Source organism: Eurypyga helias, unplaced genomic scaffold (genome assembly GCF_000690775.1).
Source record: "Eurypyga helias isolate BGI_N326 unplaced genomic scaffold, ASM69077v1 scaffold6836, whole genome shotgun sequence".
Classification (NCBI taxonomy): Eukaryota; Metazoa; Chordata; class Aves; order Eurypygiformes; family Eurypygidae; genus Eurypyga; species Eurypyga helias.
Genome location: NW_010254604.1, coordinates 1 through 24,072, shown reverse-complemented (window position 1 = coordinate 24,072; position 24,072 = coordinate 1). Strand labels below are relative to the sequence as shown.

Genomic DNA, 24,072 nt, shown 5'->3' with positions numbered 1-24,072 from the left:
TTAATTTTTTATATTTATATTTAAATACTTTTGAAAGTATTTTGTAATTAAATGAAATGTGTTTGATTACAGCAACCTCCTCAAGTATAGACAGAAGTGCTCCCCTTGAAATTGGTCTTCAGCGGTCCACTCAAGGTACAGTTTAACTAAAAGTCACTTTGAGGTTTATTTTATGAAAGTCTACTACAATACTACATTTTTAATGTTCTCTTTTTCTTGTAGTTAAAAGAGCATCAGATGAAATATTAGCAGAAGCAAAGAAACCAAGAATAGAGGTAATAACAGTAACTGTCATTGATACAAATTGGGAGTGGTGGTAAATTACAGTACCACCACAGTACAGTATCTCTTTCGGTAGCAATTGAGTTGGGTTACCTGTCCTCTGGGTGCACACAGTACTTCTGTTAGTGTGAACATGAACTGGTAAGAGCTAGAATTTAAGCCTCTGGTTTAAACTTGGAATTTTAGTTGCTAGATGTATGTTGTCGTAAGAAAGGGGAAGGCTTGACCACGTATCTAAGTACCTGTTCCATTATAACCTGTTTGCTAAGAGCTATGAGATTTGAATAAAAGTGTTATTTAATGGGTGATTATGGTTATTTGCCATCCATGAGTTGGCATTGTAGCTTAAATGCCAGTCTTATCTCTATCAATGGATACTTATTTTACCTACTATTTTAGTCTCTTTATAACAGTGTATGAAACTGTCCCTGGGATTTCTAATTTTCTGAAGTTGTGTCTTAAGCAATGGATGGTGTATTTTATAAGTACCTCTTGAATAGAAGCGAAGTGTACAGTTATCACGCACATTGTATTACTTACCTCTGCCTGGTTTTAAAAACTGACTTACTGTTTCTCTTTTTTTTTTTTAAAAAAAAACTGTGTTCATTGAGTTTTCTCCTCTGTGAGTTACTATAAATCTGGCTGTACATATTTCCAGTGTGCTGAGGCTTTAGATTTCCTCTTAGAAGAAGAGTTATCAAAATACATCAATTCCCTTATTCCAGAATTAGATTTGAACATTGTGCTTTTCTATAATTGCATAAGGATCATAAAAGCTTTATGCTTTCTTAATGGCACATGAGCATCTGATTGCTGTGAGGAGACCTGTTGGTGATCTGTACATTTTTGTTCTACATTACCTGATGTGGTTGTGGTGCCAGTATGTTCTGAATCTTCATCATAATTTGGAGAACCATGAATTCTGAATGAGCTTATGGTCATCTTCTGTTTGTTTTGTTGTGGTTTTGAAGTGTCTGAGCAAGGCTGATTACGAGGGAATGGTGGTTCTCTTATTCTTCTAATTATACATTGGGGTTCTTGAGAGTAGATTTCCAATTGCTGTACAGTTCACACTAATGCACAGTTCACAAATACTTGGAAATAAAGATTGTCCGTGCAAATGTAAAAAAATAAATCTCCGAATAGCTTTAATTCTAGTAATATTTATTCAAGAAAATGCACAAAGAATGTAAACATTACCATTACTGCTAGGATGAAGAGTGTGTGCGCCTTGACAAGGAGCGGTTGGCAGCTCGGTTGGAAGGACATAAAGAAGGTATTGTGCAAACGGAGCAGATCAGGTAGGCATACCTCTTTTTCTTATGGATAATGATTAATTAAAGGACTGATAACAATTCTTGTGCTATTCAAGACACCCAGTTTTACTTCTGTCCAAGAGCTTTCAGTGGAAGGCTCCCTCCCTTTGGCACTATCATCATTAATGCTTGAGAAGGCAGAACTTCATGCCTGGTCAGACTCATGTTCTTGTGTGGGAGTTCAGATGTCATGGTGTGAGGTTTGGTTTGTCTTGAGAAGTGAGCAGGCAGTTGTCTCTCTCTCTCATCAAGTCTGCCACTTCTGTTTTCTTCTACCTTGGTGTTTATCTAAGCAGTCAAATACAATGAGAACTGCAAGGGGAAGCTGATTCTCTCTCAGTATTTCAAAGAAAAATACCCTGTATTGAGGAATGTCTTGCATGCAGAAGGAGCAAAACATTGTGAGAACAAATCAGAGGGTAACACAACCTCTGTTTGATTCCCTAGAGAGGTGAGCTTCTTGCCTCTGAAGAGACTGTAGAATGCCAGAGCATAATGCTGTAGTAATTCGTTATTCAAATGCTTAAAAATGTGCCCATCACCTTTCCTTTTCCGTTGTATCCATCCAGAAGTTCACAGAGAATGACAGCTGGTTTTGAGTTTTACACCATATCTTCCCAAAGCTAGGCAGAAGTGAAATTATTGCAAGACCTTGTTGATGCTAAGATCTTGGGCTCAGTAGGATGAAAAATACACCTTTTCAATATCTTCTTCCTCTCTCTCACATAGGTGTTCTTAAATGGAAACTATAGGGAGGGGAAAAAAAAAAAAAGAGATTGTCATATCTGACTTAAAATCAGAAAGTCTGAGGATCAAAGAATCAAAAGTACACACATTGTTTTGTGTAAGCTACTAATTTGGCTACTAGCTTGAGTGAATCACAACGTTTTGTTCTGGAGTTTTGAGACAGTGTTTCAGTGAGGATTACTGAATGTTTATTCATAATTACTTTTTATTTTGTATTTGCAGATTTTTTTGTTGCTGAATATACAAGACTGCCCTTTTAAAGTACAACTAACATTTACAGGCAGTGACTTGTGTTAATTTTTCAATGTAATCTCAAAACATTTTCATAAAATTGAATTAGCTGTGTGCGTTCAGGATTGTGCAATTCAGTCCTTTTTTTAAACAATAGGACTCACTGTTGGGCAACCAAAGTCTATGTGTACAATTAAAAGCAAACAGGTAAAGATGTTGCACTTTTGGACTGAACTGAGCTACCACAAACACAGATTAAGGTGGACAAAGTTACCACCATCTGTTGTTTGTTTGGCCTACATGCTCTGAAAAGGTAACACATCTTCCAAGTGGCCAAGTTGATGTAATAGCACTTCAACTGAAATTTAGATTAGTGCTTTTAAAGCCTCAGAGCAGCCAGAGATTGGTTGACTGGACACAAAATTGTAATCCACTAAAAATAACAGGGCGCTGAAATTCAGATAACACTGTAAATGGAAGGGTTAATCCTGGTGCTTTACATTTGCAGTCTTTACTTCTGCTTGTTATAGTTGGGATTTTTTGAGTTTTTTTGTGCTAATATTGGAATGGAGTCTTTTGTCAGAAGTTTGATTCTCATGCCCAAAACAGCCATGCCAAGCTCATGTAACCTTCAAGTATATGTAAGCTGACTCTTGTGATTTATAGCATTGCCATAAACTTTAAGCAAGATGGAGTTACTTATTCACAGATTCTTTCAGAAGAGTTGTTTGTGCAATTATTTAGTCTCTTCTGTTATTTTTGCTCCTTTAGGTCCTTATCTGAAGCCATGTCAGTGGAAAAAATTGCTGCTATCAAAGCAAAAATTATGGCAAAGAAAAGATCCACTATCAAAACTGATCTGGATGATGACATAACTGCTCTTAAACAGAGAAGTTTTGTTGATGCTGAAGTGGATGTCACCAGAGATATTGTCAGCAGGGAGAGAGTATGGAGGACAAGAACTACAATCTTACAAAGCACAGGCAAGGTAATGCTCTAGATAGCAAGCTGTTTTATGATCCAAATGACAAACTGCATTTCCCGTTTTCTGTATCTCTACCTTGTTAAAGATAGATAACTGGGGTGATTATGTTCAGTGCTGTAGGTGAAGGTAGGCTTTGGAGGGCTCTTGGTACAGTGACAGAGTTCATTCTTACCTTATTACAGTAAGCCTAAAATACATCTCAAAATACTTGCATCAGCCATTTAAAAAATACAAAGTACTTGCTTAATTCCTCTTAAACAAAGCTGGCTTGAGCCTTACAGTTGGGACGGCTCTATGAAAGTACCTGTGGGTTTGAAACAGATGAAAGTGGGGAATAGCTGATAGAAGTAGCAACATATGTGCATTGAAAGTCCAAAGGCTACTGAGCTGTGGAAAATGCCAGAGTAAGGAGGGGAAATGCTAACATGAACAAACTCAGAAAGTGTTACCATGAGGAGGCTCTTCTGTATATTTTTGTCCCTTTATGCTCCTTTAATCCATACCTTCAGCTGCCCTTTGTTATGAGCCATCTAGAACATGGCTGCAAGACAGCTGACAGTTTGCCCTCTTTGGACAGTTAGGCTTTCCTTAGTACAGTGATACTTGGCACTAAATTTCTCAAGGAAGCAATTTCTAAAAGATTGCAAATTTTTGTTTTCCTGAGGTTATTGTCATGTGGCATTCTTAGCCATCACTATTTCTTTAAGTACTGTCACAGGGAAATAATGTTTAGAAGTAAACGAGGTCCCAATTTTCATTTAACTTATTTTTAACAGTATTTTACGTTGGCTCCTTTACACAACCTGGTCTCATGGCATTAGTGGTAGAATAATTTCATTAATGGGGTAATTACTAGGTGTGTGGCAGGTACCTGCATGCCACATGCAGAGCTTCAAGTGTATGAGATTTTAGCAATCTCACTGCTTAACAGTTGATAAATTGGTAAAAGCCTTTAACATTTTAGTCATCAGAAATGTTCATACTGAAGGAATCTGGATAGCTTTTCCTCCTTTAGAAAATCATTCATAGGATTCATATTTTTACATGTCTTCCAAGGGAAACTTGCAAAGATATGAGGGAGAGTTGAATGTTTTATAGTAGTATCCTTGTAAAATAGTGAAATGAGGTAGTGATTTTAAGCAAAACCTAACATGGGGAGAAAGACGAGAAGTAAGAGATCAAGTTTGTTCTTGGACTCCAGCATGCAGTTACTTTGACTAGCCTGACAAAAATAGCAGGGATAATATCAAGTCTTTATTTCTCTTCGCGCAGGATTGCAGAAGCATTCTTGATAGCATGGACAGAAATCATCGAAACTTAATGTTAATATTTTTGTACAAGTAACAGTGGCAGTAAGTAGATGGGGAAAACATAACTTTTTACCCAGGGCTGTGATTTATCCCAGGGTTTTTTTTGTTTGTAGGTTGTTTGGGAGGGTGTTTTGGTTGATTTTCCTCACCCCTCTTCTGCTCCTTCCCTCCCACCCCTCCCTCCACCCCCCCAACCTTTGTGAAGAACTTCCCAAAAGTTGTTGGGAAACTCAGGTATATTCTCTGTCACGATTTGACCCCAGCTGGCTGCCAAGCACCACACAGCTGCTTGCTTCATCCCCCCCCCCCACAGCAGGATGGTGGAGAGAATTGGAAGAATAAAAGTGAGAAAACTCATAGGTTGAGATGAAGATTTAATAGGTAGAGCAAAAGCTGCACATGCAGGCAAAGCAAAACAAGGAATTTATTTCAGCACTTTGGCAGGCAGGTGTTCAGCCATCCCCAGGAAAACAGGGATCTGTAACATGTAACTGTTACTTGGCAAGGTAAATGCCATCACTCTGAATATCTGCCCCTTTCCTTCTCCTTCCCTCTGCTTTATATACTGAGCATGATGTGATATAGGGTCAGCTGTCCTGGATGTGTCCCTTCCCAGCTTCTTGTGCACCCCCAGCACACATGCTGGTGGGATGGGGTGAGAAGCAGAAAGGGCATTGACTGTGTGTAAGCACTGCTCAGCACTAATGAAAACATCTGGGTGGTATCAACACCATTTTCAGCACAAATCCCAAACACAGCCCCATGCCAGCTGCTGTGAAGAAAATTAACTATATCCTAGCCAAAACCAGCACAGTGTTTTCAGGCAGATCACTCCTTATCTGCTTGCCTATTCATTTAAAGAATTTCAATTAGGGAAGCATGATACCTCTCCTCAAATGCTGTTTTGAATTTTCTCTAAGATGCTTGAATTGCTCATGTGTCTGATAATTCTTTTTATGGTAAATTTTTACTGTCTGCTTGGTATAGATTTATCTACAGTCTCTTGAATCATCCTAGAATGTTTAAAAACAAAATTGACATAAATAGTAGTTTACATAACATATAATGTGAGAGTTTTTAACTTCTGAATTCCTTTAGACTTCCTGGGTGAATGGTTAGAAAAGTGTGAGCACCCCAAAATGTCAGTCTTACTGTTTCTTTCAAAAAATTGCTTCAGTCTGAGACAGGTCCCCAATCTCTCTTCTCCACAGAGAAAAACTAATGTGTGTGAACTTTCCCAGTCTTCTCTGTAGTAAACGAAGATGCAGAGGGAGCTTAAGGTGCAAAAGAACACCAGGAATATCAGGCCACAGCAAAAAGAATCTGTTTTCCTTATTAGCTTTCTGGCAGGTTTCCTCTAGTTTTGATGCTTCTCTAGATTCTATATATGGCAATAATCCTAACAGTATTTATGGAGCGTTTAGTGTTTCTCCTTGTGGGCACATTTTCTGATTCCTTTTAATTGTAAGTAGGTTTTTGTGCTTTATAGAACTGTTCCAGGATTTCGTGGTTTTATTATTTTTTTTTAAATCTCCAGTGATGTAGTGTGTTTTTTTTTTTAACATCTTCAAAAGTTTTCATGATACTTGTGTTCTGCCTTTCTAGATGCTGGGTTTAATTAAGTTTTGATAGCATCTTGGTTATGTAGCTCCCGTTGCTGAAATTTAAATAGTGGTGGAGTTTTTCTTGGCTGTAGGGTTTTTTTGTTGTAAACAAGAATGTTGAATTTGAGTGCATTGATGCTCCTGTTGCAAAACAGTCTTCAGCAGCTACCTCTCTAAAGTAGGTACTGTGGACTAAATCAAGAGGTGCTTTTCCTTTTGTGATTACTTGGCCAGTTGCTCCAAGAAGTAATTCTTTTGCTATCATAAGCGATTGATCGCTGCTTCAGTTCCCTTCTTGACACTTATCCAATCTACAGAGTAACTGCAGTCTCTGTTTTCTTCTTGGAAGTCTTTGTACTGTCCCCTTCATATTGGGAAGATAGCTCTAACGATCTAATGGTTTGGGACAGGTTATTGGTTGTCATTCATCGTTTATTTTACTCCAAGCTTTCTATAATGCGTCACACAGGTCCTTTATCTCTACAACCCCTTCTGTTACGGTCTTGATCAGATGTTGCATTGATCCCTGCTATCTTCTTGCTGATTTTTGTGACGTCCTTACTGTCTGTAAAATCAGACATTTCAGTTCGCATGTCCTCTCTGGTTTTTAAGATTTCTAGAATTCGCATTTATCTGCTTGCTTATTTTTGTTTTGCTTAGAACTTTTTTTTTTTTTTTTCCCCATAGTTTTCTGCCTGATTATTATGCAGTTCTACCTTCTTTTGGAAATAGTGTTTGATTTAATCACTAGTCAATGAGTCATCCTTCACTGTCTGTTTTAAACATCTGTCGACCTTCTTCAAGTCTGTAGTGTAGCCTTCTAGATTTTATGAATAATGTGACATTTTTATGTAATCACTATTCACAGCCAAACTGCACCTGTTTAGTCTAAGTGGTTTTTTTCCCCTCTCAAAGTAGCTTAATTTTGGAAGTATTTGGGAGGATCTGTATTTTAAAGCAACTTAATTTCAGGTTTTACTGAAGGCATGCAACATAATGTTACTGTCAGAGGAGTGAGTCAACTGACAGTCTAGTCAACTGAAAACTTAGGTTTCAAAAGCAACTGAAGTATTTGATGCTGGAGCTGCCTCTGAATTCCTTTACCATTATTTTAATAGTCGCAACTGCTGAGGGCTTTAAGAAATTAATAACTTCAGTTTGTCCTCACCCTTCACAAAATCCAGTTCTCATTATTAATCTTCACAAACATAAACAAAAATTGGGGTAAAGGAATTGCTGTCTTCAGACCCAGTTCAGCTGGATGTGCTGGGAGAGAAGCAGTACGGGTACAGCAGTACAGTACAGGAGAGAAGTTTAAAGAAGAAAAAGTGGTAATTATTTAACCTGTAGATTGATATTTGGACAAGGTGTCTTGCTGCTGTGTCTCACTGGTGGGTTTTTTTGGTGTCTTTTTTGTATAAAGCAGATAGAATAATTTTGAATGCTTACTCAGACCATGTGTTAGTAGGGTATGAATGAGTTCTTGATAATGTAGTCCTGCCATTGACTATGGAACCTGGTTTTGGAGAGTAGGTTAAGTTTGTCAGATCTGTATCTGTTAAATCAGTTTTAACTGGAATATTGTCTGGTGAAGATAGTCAGTATTGCCACTTTTCAAATTGTAATTCTTAGGGGAAAATACTAGCAAAATATTACTCTTGTAACTTCTTTATTGAGAGAACCTTTGTATGTAGAACTGTGTGTCTTCTCCAGTAGCTGGAGTTTTGAACCCGTACATGGAATATTTACCATCATAAGTATTTCAGGTGTTAAATTTTAATTTACTATTTTACAGAGGTTTCAGTTCTGTTGTGTTTATGTTTTTAGATAAATATCTGGCTGCTTTGTAAAACAAACCATTGAAAACCTAGAAGAAATTGGGTTTAAACTGAAATTGATTCCTTCATGTCCTTCCTGTTTCTTTCCTTCCTGAATAATCCTTTGCTTTTTATAATCTCCTGTAGCAGGCTTCAGCATTGTTTTCTGAAGGAAAAACTTCCTCATTCCATCTCCGTTAAATTTGTTCCTATAGAAAGAATTCAAGATCCACAAACACATTTAAGTAGCCTAAACAGGGGTTTCAGCATTCACAGGATTTCTTGGCCTCTTTTAACAGATCTGTAAATCTCCACTGTCTTCCTTGAGCCTTGTGTGAGTCTTTTGAAGACATGGCAAGGCACTAGGAGTCTAGAGAGACCTGTATTGTGTCTTAATGTGTGTGTGACTGGATACATTCCAGGGAAAAGCACGGAAGTAGAACAATGTAAGTTGGACGTGAAAAAGAAGAATTTTCAGTGAACATTTTTCAAATGGAATTCACTGTGTATAGAATTGAAGAATGGTCACATGTGGACTCCTTATGCAGGTGTCTGTTAATAATGGAAAAACTGGAGTGTCTCAACTTCGTATGGTGTCAGAGTTATGTGAAACTCAGTCCCTCTAGCTTAGTTCATAACCTTTGAATCATGAAATTGTATCTTTTGGTCCACATAAGATTGTTTCTTTATGTACATATTACCTGCTGAGTCTAGGATGAAATGTTAAAGCAAAGGTCTCATTTATTACTTTCTGTTGCTTCCCTTCTGCAGACTGACCAATTTGATTCTCACAATCTGGGTAGTTAGTCTTCTTCCTGATTAATATTTATTGTACCAAAAAATTAACAGAAAATATTCCAAATTACAGCTTTTTAGGATATATTTATATTTCCTTTCCAATAAAGCAGGAAGCAAGCCTGAATCAAATAAAGAGTTAATTTTCTGTCTTAATCCTGGTATTTTTATATTCTTTGTTTTCATGGGAAAGCTTTAGGCTATTCAGCTGATATTTCTCTTAGGCATTATTTTGAAAGTACAGGAATATTATTTTGTGTAGCAAGCAATTTGTTTAAATAAATAACTTCTTTGTTTTTAAACCTTCCTCATTTTCAGATTTGATGTTTAGTCACTATGATTCTGTTGTAATGTTCTAGTTATCTGTACTTTTGTTTAGGAAAAAGGTTGATGACGCCAGTGTATTGTGTATCCATAAAAAGGACAGTAATACAGAAGGGATTGGACTCAGCTCTAACTTAATTTTATAGAACGTGACTCTGAGTCATATGTATTAAATTCCATAATATTGATTTATTTCCCCACCCATGCCACTCTGAGCTTCTGGACCTGTTTGTGTCCATGGTGATGAGAAGTCCAGAACTGAGTGAGATGATTGGGGTTTGTAGCTGACCTAGCTACACGGATTAGTGCTTTCCTGGTATGTGGCATTTACCTTGGATGTAACTTACAATTGTGAATTTTTCTGAAACTGTTTTGTTCTAAGCTATTTTGGAATATTATTTCTCAGCTTTTCTGTACTCTGTATGTAAGTATTAAATAGCAGGACTTTTTTCATTTTATCCAAACGAATCTCATCTTTATGGTGGTCAATATTTTTAATTTTGTGTTATTGCCTGGAACATACTACCACTGCAGTTAGTATTTACATACTTTATTTTTTAAATTAGACTTTTATTTGTTGAACCTTTGAACAGTAACTAACACTTTTGAACTAAATGTTGTAAGAAATCTCTTTTCCAGTTACTTTAAGTTCTTTTTTTTTTTTTTTTTTGTTCTGATACCTTTTGAGCATTCTTACTGGTGAAGTCACCTGTGAGGGGATTACAACTTCAGTTATAATTTCAGTAAAATCTTAAATGTGATCTTTTGATGAAAATATTTCAATAAACATAATTTTATAGCAAGACTAATAGTATTTTAATCACTCTTGACAGCTAAGAGGTCTGACAGTAAAATTTTGGGAATTTTAAAATAGATTGTAAAAGCAATTTTACACATGAACTCTAGGTGGCAGAATTGTTCTGTGCTCCTAAAATTTGCAATAGTGAAGGGAATAGCAACATTGAAAAGACGAAGGTGTGCCAGGTTAATAGCAACTAGTATCCTCATTAATGCTTTCAAATGGAACAACCATATGGTTTTAGAATGGCTGTTCACAAGTGTAATGGCATGGTATACCTGAAATGCCCAAACTCAACTTTAGCTTATATTAGCTTACATAGTAAAACTGCGAAGACTGTTATTTTGCTACTAGGCATGAGTGCAGATATTTTGAATCCTACACTTAAAGAAAAGACAGGTCAGATTATAAAAATGGTATGTGTATTGAATCTTGTTTTGTAAATAGGTACCTTGAATTTGTCAAAGAAATCTGTAGAATAAAGCATTTTGTTTCCTGGAAGAAAATTTAGGTCAGCTGTAAAGTAACTTCACCATTCTTAAGTATCACTAATTCCACAACTATTAATATTTCCATATGCTGCCTTTATAGGAGAAATAAACTCAGGTTATATATGAGGGGGATTTTTGAGCAGATTTTATGCTGTACTGTATCTTCAGAATATTATGGTGTTGCTACTCTTTCATACTTCTGAATCAGCCTTTGTGCCCTTTCAAATTAAATGTTTTGGTTGTCTTTTGTATGATACTGTTGCTATAAAAATTTAGCGAAGATAATACAGAACAAATGAGGTGTGGAACTCATTACTGAAAACATAGCCCAGAAATACACGGGGCTGATACCCATGTTTTCAAATCAGTGCAGTAGTCTATAGTAATACTTAAATGAACTTTTCAACTGGAACATAAAGGATTTATATTTGATTTTCAGAGTAACTTTTTGTCAAAGGGAGTGTCTGATTTTTATTCCCCCCCAGCAGGTTGTAGAAGTTCAGTTTTATTAATAGTTTTTATAGGTTCCCTAAACTGATAACCTAAGAAATTGTCATGTACTCTGCTTCAGTTGGTTAGGTACATAAATTCCAGTAGTTTATTGCAAATTTCTCAAACTACTGTTGTCCTGAAAGCACAACTAAGATGACCTATTTACTTAGGTGGTTCTTCTTGAAATTATCTGTGTGGTAGTATGTTTGTTGTCTTGCTTACTGTAGTATGGTATGTACAGGTCAAAAGTGTATGGAGGGTGGTTTGAGAGGTACCGTGACCTCTCTGTAAACATGCCTGTTGGTGCTGTTCAGCAAATGAAAGCAAATAAGGAAAATGGGAGAGGTGCATGTGTATGCAATTCAAAAAAGGGGATTTAGTTCATCCCAACTGTATAATTAAAGGTCATGTTTCTGGCTGTGGCCTTTATCTGAAGCATCTTTGTGTAAGGAGAGGAAAGATGCTGCCTCAAATAATGGAAATTTTTGTGCTCTGAATGAGCACAGTGCAGAAAATACCAATAGTTCACGTGGCTGTTCCGCCAATATATTTGCACACTTGCAGTTGCTTGTGACTGTCCCTGAATATCAATCTTGCTTATGTCCAACACTTGATTCTGAGGGCAACCTAGCACACAACATAAAATGCAGTGCTTTAGGTCTATCTTTAAATTAGAAGAGCAGGGAGGATGGAAGATCAGCTTCAATGTTGGTGACAGTTCACAAGTTGAAGATACAGATTATTAGGCGTAGGAGAGCGATGCCTTATTTAAATATGTTCTTTAAATTTAAATGTGCAAAGTATTTTTTGTAAATATACAGTTCATCAGTTCATGTTCCATGTGAACACTTTTTAAATTTCTGCTGTACTTTCACGAGACCACATGAATACTGTTCACATAGTTCATGTCATGCAGTACGTAAGAATTACCATAGGAAACTTTGTGATGGCAATACTGCATTTCTGGTACCGAGTTGCACCTTTCAGTCTGTCAGTGGCTGCAAGGGACTTGGCAGCCTGTCTGAGCATACCAAGCAAACACATAAAGAAGGGTGGGTAGGAGTTTGATTTGTCTTCATTCGTCCAGTTATACATTTGGACAATGTTTACAGCATTCTGCAGCTCTTGATCATCCTGGGATGTGCATCCAACAAGAAATCCTTATTGTCAGCTCAGATAAGAGGTGAGGGCTGTTCTAGGCTATTCTCTCTTTGCAGTGACATACCCGAATGTGAACTTGGATGAAGAATCAGTTACAACTCAGTTATAGGAACATTTTGAAGCCCTATAAGCCATGTTGTGTAAAAGTATATGTGCTTCTAGTTTTCTATCTTAGATTTAATCTTTTTTGTTGTTGTTCAGATTTAGGTATATTTTCTTCATTTTTTTGGCCCCAAAATTGTTTCATATGAAGCTCAAATCAATATTTCTCCTTGAAGATCATTATTAAAAAAAGGTTGGTTGGTGGGGGTGTTATTGTTTGTTCGTGGGTTTTTTTTTGGCTAGGCTGATAAAACTGCTATTGTGACTAGAAGTCTCTGTTAATGAGCATTAGGGTAATGGGTATTTACAGAAATTAAATACAGGTTGCAGAATTAAGATTGCATTTTTTTGGGATAAATGGTGATATATTTAAATGGAAGTGTGTTTATTACAAAAAGGTTTTTGGTAGTGATGTAACTTCATTAAGTCTTTCCCAGCAGAGCAGGCCAATCTTACTTGCTCTGGTATTTCTCCTCAAACAGCCTGGTGTTAAATTAACACAAGTGACAGTAACTTGATGGTGTAAATTAGTCACTGTGGTGGCAAGGGATAGAGCATCTCTGTCAGTAAATTGAGAATTTACATACTGTTGCAGGCTTTCCTAAAGATTACATGTGACTTTTTCTGTAAGATGATTGACTACGTTTGTCTGACCGTAGCTGCTGTTACTCATTGTCTGTGGGCTACCATTGTTTTTCCCTTTGATTCACATGAAGTGCACGACTGTGCTTTTTAGAGACATGAGTAAGTATGGGTGGAAAGTTATATTATTATAGGTCTTTATTTAAGAAAATATCCCAAGCCTGATTTGGTAGCTGCTGAAACATTTTGCCTCTTCCTTCTCCCACCCTGCTCCAGCATGATAAATTATTGTTAGGTGTAGACATGGTTGGAACCAACAAAGAGAACTTTCATGGGAATAGCAGCACTCTAGACAGCTAACAACAAGAATTGATGGAATTGTCATTTTACATACTAAAGATTTTCTTAAACATAATTTTTAAAGCTGTTCAAATTTTTTTAAGACTTAGTGCAGAAAACAGATTGTTCCTGTTGCCTTGATCAGAATATTTTGATAATGAAAATGTTGCATTTGATACTAAGTTTAACTGAGTCTAGGGTAGAAGATAGAGGATGTTCGAACTGTGAAATCTGAAGGGATGGGCAATGAAAGCTTAGTGGTCTTGCAACTCTGAAGGGCTTTGCAAATCAGTCAGTACCTACAGTGGACTTCGTCCTCGATGATTTTTGTTCCATCCATGACCAAGGCAATGAACACCAAGGCAGTGGTATTAGTTCCAGTGCTTGTTAAAATACTACTGTTTTTTCCCCTTCCAAACAGATACTAGTTGTGGCCTTGGGGGACCTGTGTTTTTATGCTGTGAAAAAGAAGACATCAGCAAGAACACTTTGTAATTCCATGCTTATTAGCGATTTTTTTTCCCAACAGATGGGAGAAAATCCTGTTGTTTTTTTACTTGGAAGAATTTAAATTTGGGTCCAGGACATGTGATTTCAGGCTATTAAAATCTAAGATGCTAAAATGCCTTTGAAAAAATTATAATTTGAAATTTAGTCTCTCTCTTAAGGGTATGTTAACCGTAGGCTTTCTGAATGAAATATGGATGTAAAAGCTGGTTGTGGCTTCCTTGTGACTGAAAGATTTGGCTTCTAAATGGGCAATCACTCTTACAAAATTCCTCCTCTTGTTATTTAATTAGTTCCTTCTCCTGAATTTCAGAAGACTAGTATCTTGTTTGCAAGAGACACTATGTGATAAAGCACAGCAGTGACAAGGACTGTGATTAATATGCTGCCCAGTCCACAGTTTGGGAGAAATCTCTGAATTCCCAGTAAAAGTGTGTCGTTTAGACCTATTTTCTGAAGAACAGAGCTGATTTTCAGTGTACTGGTATAATTGATATGTGCATGGCTCAGAGCTCTTTAAAGGCTTTTCCCCAGGATTTTTCTGACTAAAAAGAACTTCAAATACAGTCTTGTGTGAGTTCTTTCAGTCTTTGTGAAAAGAACTGGGTTTGCTCAAGGAATGGTTTTGCCTTTCTAAGTGGTTTCTGGTGGTTGTCCAGTTCCTATGGCTTGGAGTAGATTGACAACGTGCTGACTGAGGTCAAGTGAACAAGCTTAGAGCAGCTTTGCATTACAGATCTCTAAATGATTTGTACAAAATTCACCCTAGAAGTCTTTATTTTGTAATTCATGCATTTGTTTCGTAATGCCAGTGGTGTTAATTAACTCCACTTCAGTATTAGTATGAAATACTCTGGAAGAATCTAAGCATTTTGTGAATACTTTATACTATTCTGAACCAGCAAAAAAGACATTTTTGTTAGTTGATAGAAGGTTTCTTTTACTGATGAACCATTACTGAAAATTGTCAGTAATGTCACACATTGTGTATACATACCTCTATAGCTTAAAAAGCCTATTGAGTAGTAATGTAATAAGCATATGCCTTTCAAAAGTTTAATTAGTGTTTACATCTTGGTTTAGAATAAAGCATTTCTAATAATATTACCAGGAGGAGTGTTTTAAAAACATGGATTGGTATAATTTGTTCAGTTGTGCTACAGTGACTTGGTTATCTGACAAAACACTACATGAAGGTACTAAAATTACTCTGGATCACTCCTGAATTAAGGATTTGTGAATATGAGTTCTGTACTTACTTCCTCCAGTTTAAAATGAAAGGCTTAAATTACTTGGTGTCAAAAGGAGTGAAGTCTCAATTCAAGATCAATATTAAAAAGAACTGCACCAAAAGGTGGCAGGATTTTGCCTGTGAACCACTGACAACCAGCTGAAGCATGTTCTCCTTGGCTTAAGAGCCTTTCTGGAAAGTGCAGGAGGTGGCTGTGTGGCCTGCCTTGCCTTACGTGCTCCACGCAGGATCAAGGAAAGCTGCCAGAGGGTTCATAAGGTCTCTTCTCTAAGGGTAGCAGAGCATGCTTGGGTGGAGGAAAGCTGCTTGTAGCGCTGTGCCTGAGACATCCCATCAGGAGGCCAAAAGCAAGCAGACAGGCTGTTGTTATTGGGCACCTACCTGGGCCTCAGAGATGAGTCTTGTCCTGGAAATACTCAAAGTTTTTCCTTCTCACTGCAGCACAAAGGGACTGTAAGGCCATGGTGGGCAGGAGGGGGTAAGCAGACTACAACCGCTTTGTGAAAAGTTTGGTTTACTTTGTGGTGTAATGAAGCCAGTTAAATTTAGGAAGTTTGGGCCATAAAGAATAGGGGATAGCAATGATGCCTTAGAACTCTGCTTATGTTTGGTTTCTGTCACAGAAAAATAATGAGAAAACATCTATTTAAAAAATAGATGCGCTGATTTTGTTTTTCTGTGAAGCATGAGTTAACCATATGGTATCTTCTACCTGTGGTGGTGCTCTGTGAATTGCAGATACCCATGAACTTTGCTGACTGTCTGATGTGTTTTTCAGAACTTTGCCAAGAATATTTTTGCAATTCTTCAGTCGGTAAAAGCTAGAGAAGAAGGCAGAGCACCTGAGCAAAGACCTGCACCAAACACAGCCCCAACGGTAAGAGCAGCACTTGAATGAACATGACGGCTTTGACACCACAAGTAGCAGTGTCTTGTCATTATTAAACACAAAATCTGTTTTGGTTTAGTTCCAATGAATGCACAATCTTCAACCATAACTTCACAGATGTTTTCTGACTTACATTACACTTACTGGTATTTAAAGAGTTGAATATCTTATTTAAGTTTGTTCATTGTGTTCTTGTTACTTAAAGATTAAACTGCTAGTGCCAGCTTCTGCATTTATCAAACACTAGCGACAACCTGTATGCATTTGCAAAAAATGTATTAGAGGAGACTGTTGCCATTTCAAACAAAATGTTTTGCTGTTTTTCTGACAGGGTAGCAAATGTTGTAAGAATCTGGAACATGACTCATGGGTGGGAACAGGTTGAACCAGCTTTCTTTTGCCTGTAATAAATGAGAAGGGCAAACTTAGAGCTTTATTGCTTAAGTCTATCTAGGTATTAGACAGGATTTGTTTTGTATTGTGGTGTGTACTATTGAGTTCTATTAAACTTAATGTATTCCTGAACTCAGTGGCAGTCTGCTATAAAAGCTATTTAATATTACTTGGATTTGATTTTGCTGCTACTGCGTTTAAGAAAAAACTACATTTAAATAGCAAGATGAATTCCAACATTTAAATATTTGCTTTGTGTTGAATCTTGGAAATTATGCATGCGACTATTTAAAAGTCCCATTCAGAGCAGTTGTAAATATATAACAGCCATCCACAAAAAAGATCGAATTTGTATTTAGTGTGCTTCCACATTGGTACTTTTTTCCCAAAAATGCCTTTTTTTTCCTCCAAATTTATTTTAATTCTGTATGATTAGAAGAACTTTAGCTTGTTCCTTGCCATCCTGATTATTTTGTGTGTGTGGCTGAAGGCTTAATCATGACAGTTTGAAGTTGTCAGTTGACAGTTTTTCTTTTTTCCCCTGCTAATTCTTGAGATATTACAAAAGCTTAGTGATTTCATAAAACTTACAGATTTTAGCTAATGTAGTTTGTTACTGCTACTTTAGTTTTCCCTCAGGTTGTTATCGTTGCTTTCACTATGTACTTCTGCATTCTGTTTCTGTAAATTGTAAGTGGATCTTGAAGGGAAACATATTAAAAGTTTGTAAATGCATTGAAACTCCTATGAAAGTGAACTAATTTTATACTCTTGAGCAGTTCCATGTAATAATTTATGAAGTTAAAAAACCATCAAACATCTTTCAGTATGTTTTACAAATCTTATTTAACTTGTTTTAGGATCCCACTTTACGAAATAAGCAACCTATTCCAGCTGCTTACAACAGATACGATCAGGAAAGATTCAAAGGCAAAGAGGGTAAGTTGATTGGAATGCTGCTTTTAAAAGAAAAAAAATGGGGAAGTGAAACTGATGAGTGTTAAAGCATGGATTAGGGAATTTTCTGTGACATTACTTTTCAGACCTAAAACAAGACCACAAAAAGTGTGTAACTATGCATAAAGATAGCTTTTCCAAGTAATAAAGTCTGAAAATATGTATTTGAAATTATTTTTACCTCTTAGGAAGCAAACTGAAAGCTTAGTTAATTAAGTTAATTTGCAGAACTGCAGATATGACTGTCAGATACATAAAATCAAGTAGATTGTCTGTCCTCAAACAATCACAATTCTATTTAAAGATACTTCCAGTAATTACAAGTAAATATTACTAGCTTGTTATATCTCTTTAAATTACAAAATAAACACTTACCAACAGTATAAAATACTACCTCCCTTCTGGAGAAATAATCTACAAGATTTAAGAATTCTCACTTATTTAAAACAGAGCGAAAGATTGAACTTGAGTGATTTGTCTTTCTAACTGTCTAATTTTTCTTCTGTCCCCCTTTTTTTATCTTCTGTTTTAGTACTAGTTCTGGCTATTTCATGTCAGTGTTTTGCTTTGCTCTTATTTTGCAAGTCTTGTGTTTGTTGTGATTGGATGTTTTTGTGTTTCTTGCAGAGGGAAAAGCAAAATTTGTTACACTGCTGAGTTACTCTTCTTTTTCATTCTCAAAATCATTCCTGTCTTTAATGAATTTCCTATGCATGCTTCTAAGAGCTTTCTTTTCTGGTTGCAGAACTTACATGCTGCTAAATGCCTTTTTAAACTGTAGACGAGCAATTTAGCTGGCATCTTTTAGATTATTTGGCTTTGTCCAAGTTAGTATCATTTTTTTTGTTCAGGGAAGCTGAATAACTTTCATATGTTGTGTATGTGAATTCTCAGATTTTGTGGAAGTGCTGTGCTATAGCTGATTGATTGTGTTCAGTTTTATATTGAAATGACATCATTTTTGCTATATAAATATAAAGCAAAACTATATTACAGTACTACTAGGATATGCAGTTTTGATTGTAACTGAAGAAAGAAAAGCATAAAATACAACACCAGGGAGAATTTGATGCTGTAAGAAATTTGCAAAGGTTATTTTTTCCATGTACCTCATACTGGATAATGTACAAGGATTACAGAATCTGACTGTAGCCATCTGTGAAGTTATTAAAAACCAAAAGATAAATAGGCACTTAGATGTGAATACATCCTTTAGGTTTATGTGTGGGTTTTTTTTTGTTGTTGTTGTTTTTGGTTTTTGTGTGTGTGTGTGCGAAACTTACTACAGGAAATTTGGTCAGATATTCTGTTACATCCTTTTGAAATATTCTGTTACATCCTTTTGAAGTCTATTTCCTGTTGGCCTCAGTATACTTCTATTTCAGTGCAGTGATATTTATTTAGTACTACTCACTGTCCATTGCATGGTGGGTAGGAGAAAAAAGCAAAAGCAGGATATTTGCTAGCTTTTTAGTATTGAAAAATAATCTACAAATAGCATCCCTGAAGAATTTGTTGTTAGAACAAGAGCCAAGGGAATCTGGCAAAGAAAGGAAGGAAAAAAAAAACCCACCAACCAACCACCACACACGACCCCACCTCAAACCAACCCTTCTATGAATATTTTTGCTAATATTTGTTCAGTTTGCTTCTGATAATATTTTAAATCTTCAAGACTCACGTATTTGCCAAGTAGTTTTCCTTTTACTACCATTTCCTAGTAAGAGTTAAAAGTAATATCTATACTGGTCAGTACGAGATGAAAGGTTGAGAAAGGAATTAATGGACAAACATAACAGTTCAAATGTACCAATGCACATAATTCATTTTGAACTCTTGTACAACAAGAAACTTAGGTTAAGGAATGGTCTGTGTCCTTCTAGATGACAAATTATGTAGTTCAAGAAACCTTGTAGACAACATCTACACTAAGAATTTGAATATATTTTTTTGCTTTTACCACATGTGTATGGTTCAAGAGGGAATGGGAAATCACAGGTTTTGCATGACGGGAAAAAACCCCAAAAAACCAGAAGAGTTTGTCTAGCAGCTCACCAGTGTGGGTTTAATGTAGAAATTTCTGAGTGGAAATCAGAGAATTAAATTATTTCATGGGGAAAATAAAAATGTTTCTGCCTGTAATTAATTATCTGCGAAAAATGCATTTGTATGCTATGTGATTCTGAGAATGTGGTCTTGGGGTTTCTTTCATTCTTGAAATGGACCAGGCTGGGCTGTAGCTTTTGTTCCACTTGAAAGGTGCTTTTGTGATGTGGTTATGAAATGTCTGAAACAGTCATATTCTACCTGAATAGTTATCATTATCACTGCTTCTTTCTAGGACATGTTTATGTGTCATAACATTTCAGTTACTTTATATTTGGTTTAGTCACAGACAGAGTTAGTTCCATATTTCAGTTTTCAAGGTGTATTTAAAGAAGTACTTTGTTTAAGAATAGCACTGGTGTAATACCAAGTTAGTTAAATGTAGGCTAGCATTGGAAATACAAATCAAGTGTTCAAAAGAACGTTTTTCAAATACAAGATTGACTTATGAAAGGTACTGATGCAGCATTTATGGAAGTTATATAGAATTAATAATTAACAGCTGGATTTCTTAGTCAAGGACCAAGAGCTATCTGGGCTGCCAGTGCACACTGCTGGCTCATGTCCAGCTTTTCCATCAGTACCCCCAAGTCCTTCTTCTCAGGGCTGTTCTCAGGTCATTCTCTGATGAATCCTTCTCAGGGTTTAAAAATCTTGTGCCCAAATGTCACTTGGTGCTTAGAAAGGTATGACGTGTCCTCTCTTGTGTGTCTCAGTGTTTGATATTTACATGTAAATTCACATGTATGGTTTGCAGCTCAGCTGGTGCTATACCAAAACCTTGAGATAATGTGATTGTTCTATAGGACATTCTAGGTATTATACTCTTCTGGATGCTATACCTGTTTGGTTTTTTTTTTTCCCCCAGTTTTTTGGGTGGCTTTACCTGAGATCCTCCTTTTCACATGCTTGTTTAATCATTAATTCCAGAGTGTGAAATAGTCCTGGGATGATCATGTTGAAGGTGTTACATTTTCTTTACCCACTGAGTGCATCTCTCAGCATAGGTGGTAAAGTTTCTCTTTGCTGCGCCATGTTCGAGGAGCATTGTACTTGTTTGCCTGGTATTGTGGTCAAGGTTTCAGTGTTAGCAGAAGCCAATCATTATTTAAAAAAAAGAAGGGCTGGGGGTGGGGAACAGCCAAAAAACCCCCACCTCAAAATCTGAACTTTTACTCCTGTTGAGTGTAAACTTGGATATTGGAGAGGGTCTTGCTGTACAGCCACGTTTTCAATAATGGTGAAAAGAATATTGTTTACCCCATTCAAATGTTCCCTTCAGAAGAGTTTGCTATTGACTTCCTGCTATTGGTATTTTACGTTTGAATTATTCTTGCAATTGTGTTGGATATTGAGACATTGCTGCAGTTCTTCAGGCGTACGTCAAGCTTTCAGTCAGCTCTAAGTGTTAAGCCTAGGCAACAGAGGATGAAGAAGCCTTTAAACTTGAGGTGGCTGGATCACAAGTGTCGTTTCGTTTTTTTGGTTTTTTTTCCCTCTCTCCGGTGCATTGTTAAAGAAAGTTTCTGTATAAAGTATTTTTCACTATAAGTATTTTCTCTTAAATTGTGTGATTTCTGTTCACACAAGGAGAATAGGAGAACTGGTAGTAGGAGATCCAGAGTTCTGAAAATTGACTGCCTTGTTAGACTATTATTTATTGCATTTATTTATAGCTATAGGATTCTGCTTTTTCCTAGCAGAGAATATATGCAAGAGATTCACATTTGTAAAAAGATTGTGGTTTCTATTTTCTTGCTTGGTGCATTCACGTAGTTGGATAACTTTCAGCACTGGACATTCACTTCAGTGCTGGAAAATATACACAGATTCATTCTGTAGTTTTTTATTACTATGAGAAACTTTTAAGAACTTTTAAGAAACTTACTTGTAAGATTATTACCGAACTGTTATATATGAAGTGTGAAGAGGATTTTATAAACTAATTAGTGTAGCTTGGAAATTTAGGCGTGAAACTTAAGTTTTACTTGTTAGGGTATAGTACTAAAAAGCAGTGTTCAGTAAACTTATGTAAAATGTAATTTGGTGTCAGTCATTTAATTACCACGGGTGTGAAGTGGGGTAGTGAATCATTTCCAGGCAGTCTGCAGAGCTGTTGCTATCTGGAGTTTGGAGCGTGTATAGCTGAAAAAAGTGTTTTTTCAATATTACTCATTCACAGTTCAAACAAAGTCTTTAACTGGAGCTCTTCAATGTTTGAGAGACATTCTCCTGTCATTCTGTTTGCCTAGACTTCCTTCCAGAAATTCAGGTTAATTTGATTCTTTTTAAAGCTGCTATTCTTTTGGTAATGTACTCAAGTTTGTACCTGAACTGGTTGGCTATGGCTGCAGCAGGTAGAGAATCAAAATGCAGAATAACCTAGATGGACATAGTGGACATTAAGCAAAAGGAGCGTGCTTTGAGCTTTAATACTCTAATGCACAGAAATGGAGCATATGCCCAAATGGTGACAGAGAATATGATCAGTCCAGTAAGCTGATGCATGAAGGTGCATATTTTCATTTCCAGGTCTAATTCTTTTAAATGAGAGAAGGCGCTCAGGTTGAGGAATGGTGATGCTAGAAAGGGAACTAGTGATGAACCACACTGGAAAAGTATGATTCTTTTGCCAGTTTTGGGTCACTGAGCTGTGAAATTGTGATCATAATACCTTCAATGATTGAAGAAGAAAAGAGAGTCTTAATGTTAACTGATGGTAGTTTGTTTTTTGAAGCACTAGAATTGATTATTCAGTGCTAGTTACTGTGTTTAGTTTCTCAGGATGTAGTTTTCGAGATGTTTGTTGTCGGTGTTTTTAACAATGCATATGTTTATAAAACTGATTTGTATGTGGCAAACAAAGTTGCAATACAGTTAGTCACAACACACTAATGTTTGGCTTTGCTTGCATTGTTTACTCCTTAGTGTTAGACCTGCGTTTCAGGTATTTAATATGGACTAAAAGAAATGTATATGATACTTTTTTTTTCCTAAAGGAAATGTATATGATAGCTTTAATTTTATTGAAAAATCCCAATGTATTGAAGACTCTCAAGCAAGTGTTTTTTGTTTTATTTTAAGCAGTTGTTTCCAAGTTTAAAAACAGGGGTCCAAAGTCTTGCCATCTTGATACTTCTAATTAAAGGACTGTTTTTCTTCTTAAATACCCTTTTCTTAGTAGACAGCTTATAATTTTACCAGCTTCCTTTATTACTGTCAGTGATTTTGAAACTGGAGTTGCAAACTGATTCTCGGCTAGCATTAATATTTCATCTCTGTGCTGCTGCATGACTCAGCAGCACAGGTTCAGGCTGGTTGGGGGAGGGAGAGGAGAAACATATGGCTTTTGTGCTCTTAGACAGAGGGGTATGGTACAGCATTTATGCTGATGTATGCTGGGGGTATGTCCCCTGGTGCTTTAGGTTGCTCTGTGTTTTGCCCCTCTTCATTGTGGCCTGTGGGTCCTCTTATGTCCCAGGTCTGCTTTTGAGCAGCTGCATCAGGGTCAGCCGCTGCCTTCAGAGAATGCTCTGGAAGAAGTGCCTCTCTGCTCTCTAGCCTGGTCCTTGAGTGTCTTTTACAACCAGCTGCATTAACCTGGCTAACACCCTCAGCAATTTTTCAAGTGGGAATGCAGCTATAACTGTGGAGTCCCTGACTTGGAAGCATTTGTTTTCTGCTTTGTGTAGGGTGTATACAGCGAGTGGAGTTCTACTGTATGTGGCCAAGTATAGAAAACTGATGAGACCTTATAAAAAGACACAAAAGTGCAAGTGGCAGGCCTCTCACTTGTAGCACTTTATTTCTGTAAGAAAAGTGAGTATAATATCACATGGTGAATGTGAGAGGATCAAGTCAGAAAAGCTATATTCTGAGAAAAGAATGTCCATGCTGTTACCAATTAAAGGATGGTTGTTGTGGTTATCTGGAAGCTGGCAATACATAATTCTCACCAGTTGCTTGATAGTTTGAGGCAGAAAACTTGAGAGCTTGTGGGCAGTTTGAGTGATGGTTTCTTCTGCTCATCCCACCCTACCTGCAGGTAGCAGAGCCTGGGGTCTGCAGTAGACGTAGCAGTGGTTGCAGTAACTGTTTGCAGGAACTGTTTGGGCCTACAAGAAAGCTGGTTGACCTTTGACAAGGTCCTGTAGTGACAGACCAAGGGGTAATGGGTTTAAATGGAAAGAGGGTAGATTCAGGTTGGACACCAGGAAGAAGTTCTTCCTGGAGAGGGTGGTGAGGCACTGGGACAGGTTGCCCAGAGAAGCTGTGGATGCCCCATCCCTGGAAGTGTTCAAGGCCAGGCTGGATGAGGCTTTGAGCAACCTGGTCTAGTGGAAGGTGTCCCTGCCCATGGCAGGGGGGTTGGAACTAGATGGTCTTTAACATCCCTTCCAACCCAAACCATTCTATGAAATGCTAAGTTGAGAGGCCTAGTGTTAGCAACTATGTTTTGTTTCACACAAAGCCACCTGAGCTCCAGCACTTCTTCATCTTGGCTTCTCACAGTCACCTCTCCCCTTCTGCTGCAATTTAATATTTCTGAACTACACAGACTTAGTTCTGAGTGTCGTGGTTTAACTCCGGC

The 24,072-nt window shown here is 37.0% G+C and overlaps 1 protein-coding gene across 1 annotated transcript; it reads left to right on the top strand.

The window, feature by feature from the left end:
• Positions 1-72: 72 nt before the first annotated feature.
• Positions 73-17,357, top strand: LOC104510711 (parafibromin-like; the record flags this gene model as incomplete). Its single annotated transcript, XM_010153046.1, has 6 exons — positions 73-135; positions 223-275; positions 1,495-1,583; positions 3,348-3,564; positions 15,915-16,013; positions 17,279-17,357. Coding segments are annotated over 6 exons (600 nt in total), but the record flags the coding sequence as incomplete, so codon positions are not given.
• Positions 17,358-24,072: the final 6,715 nt, after the last annotated feature.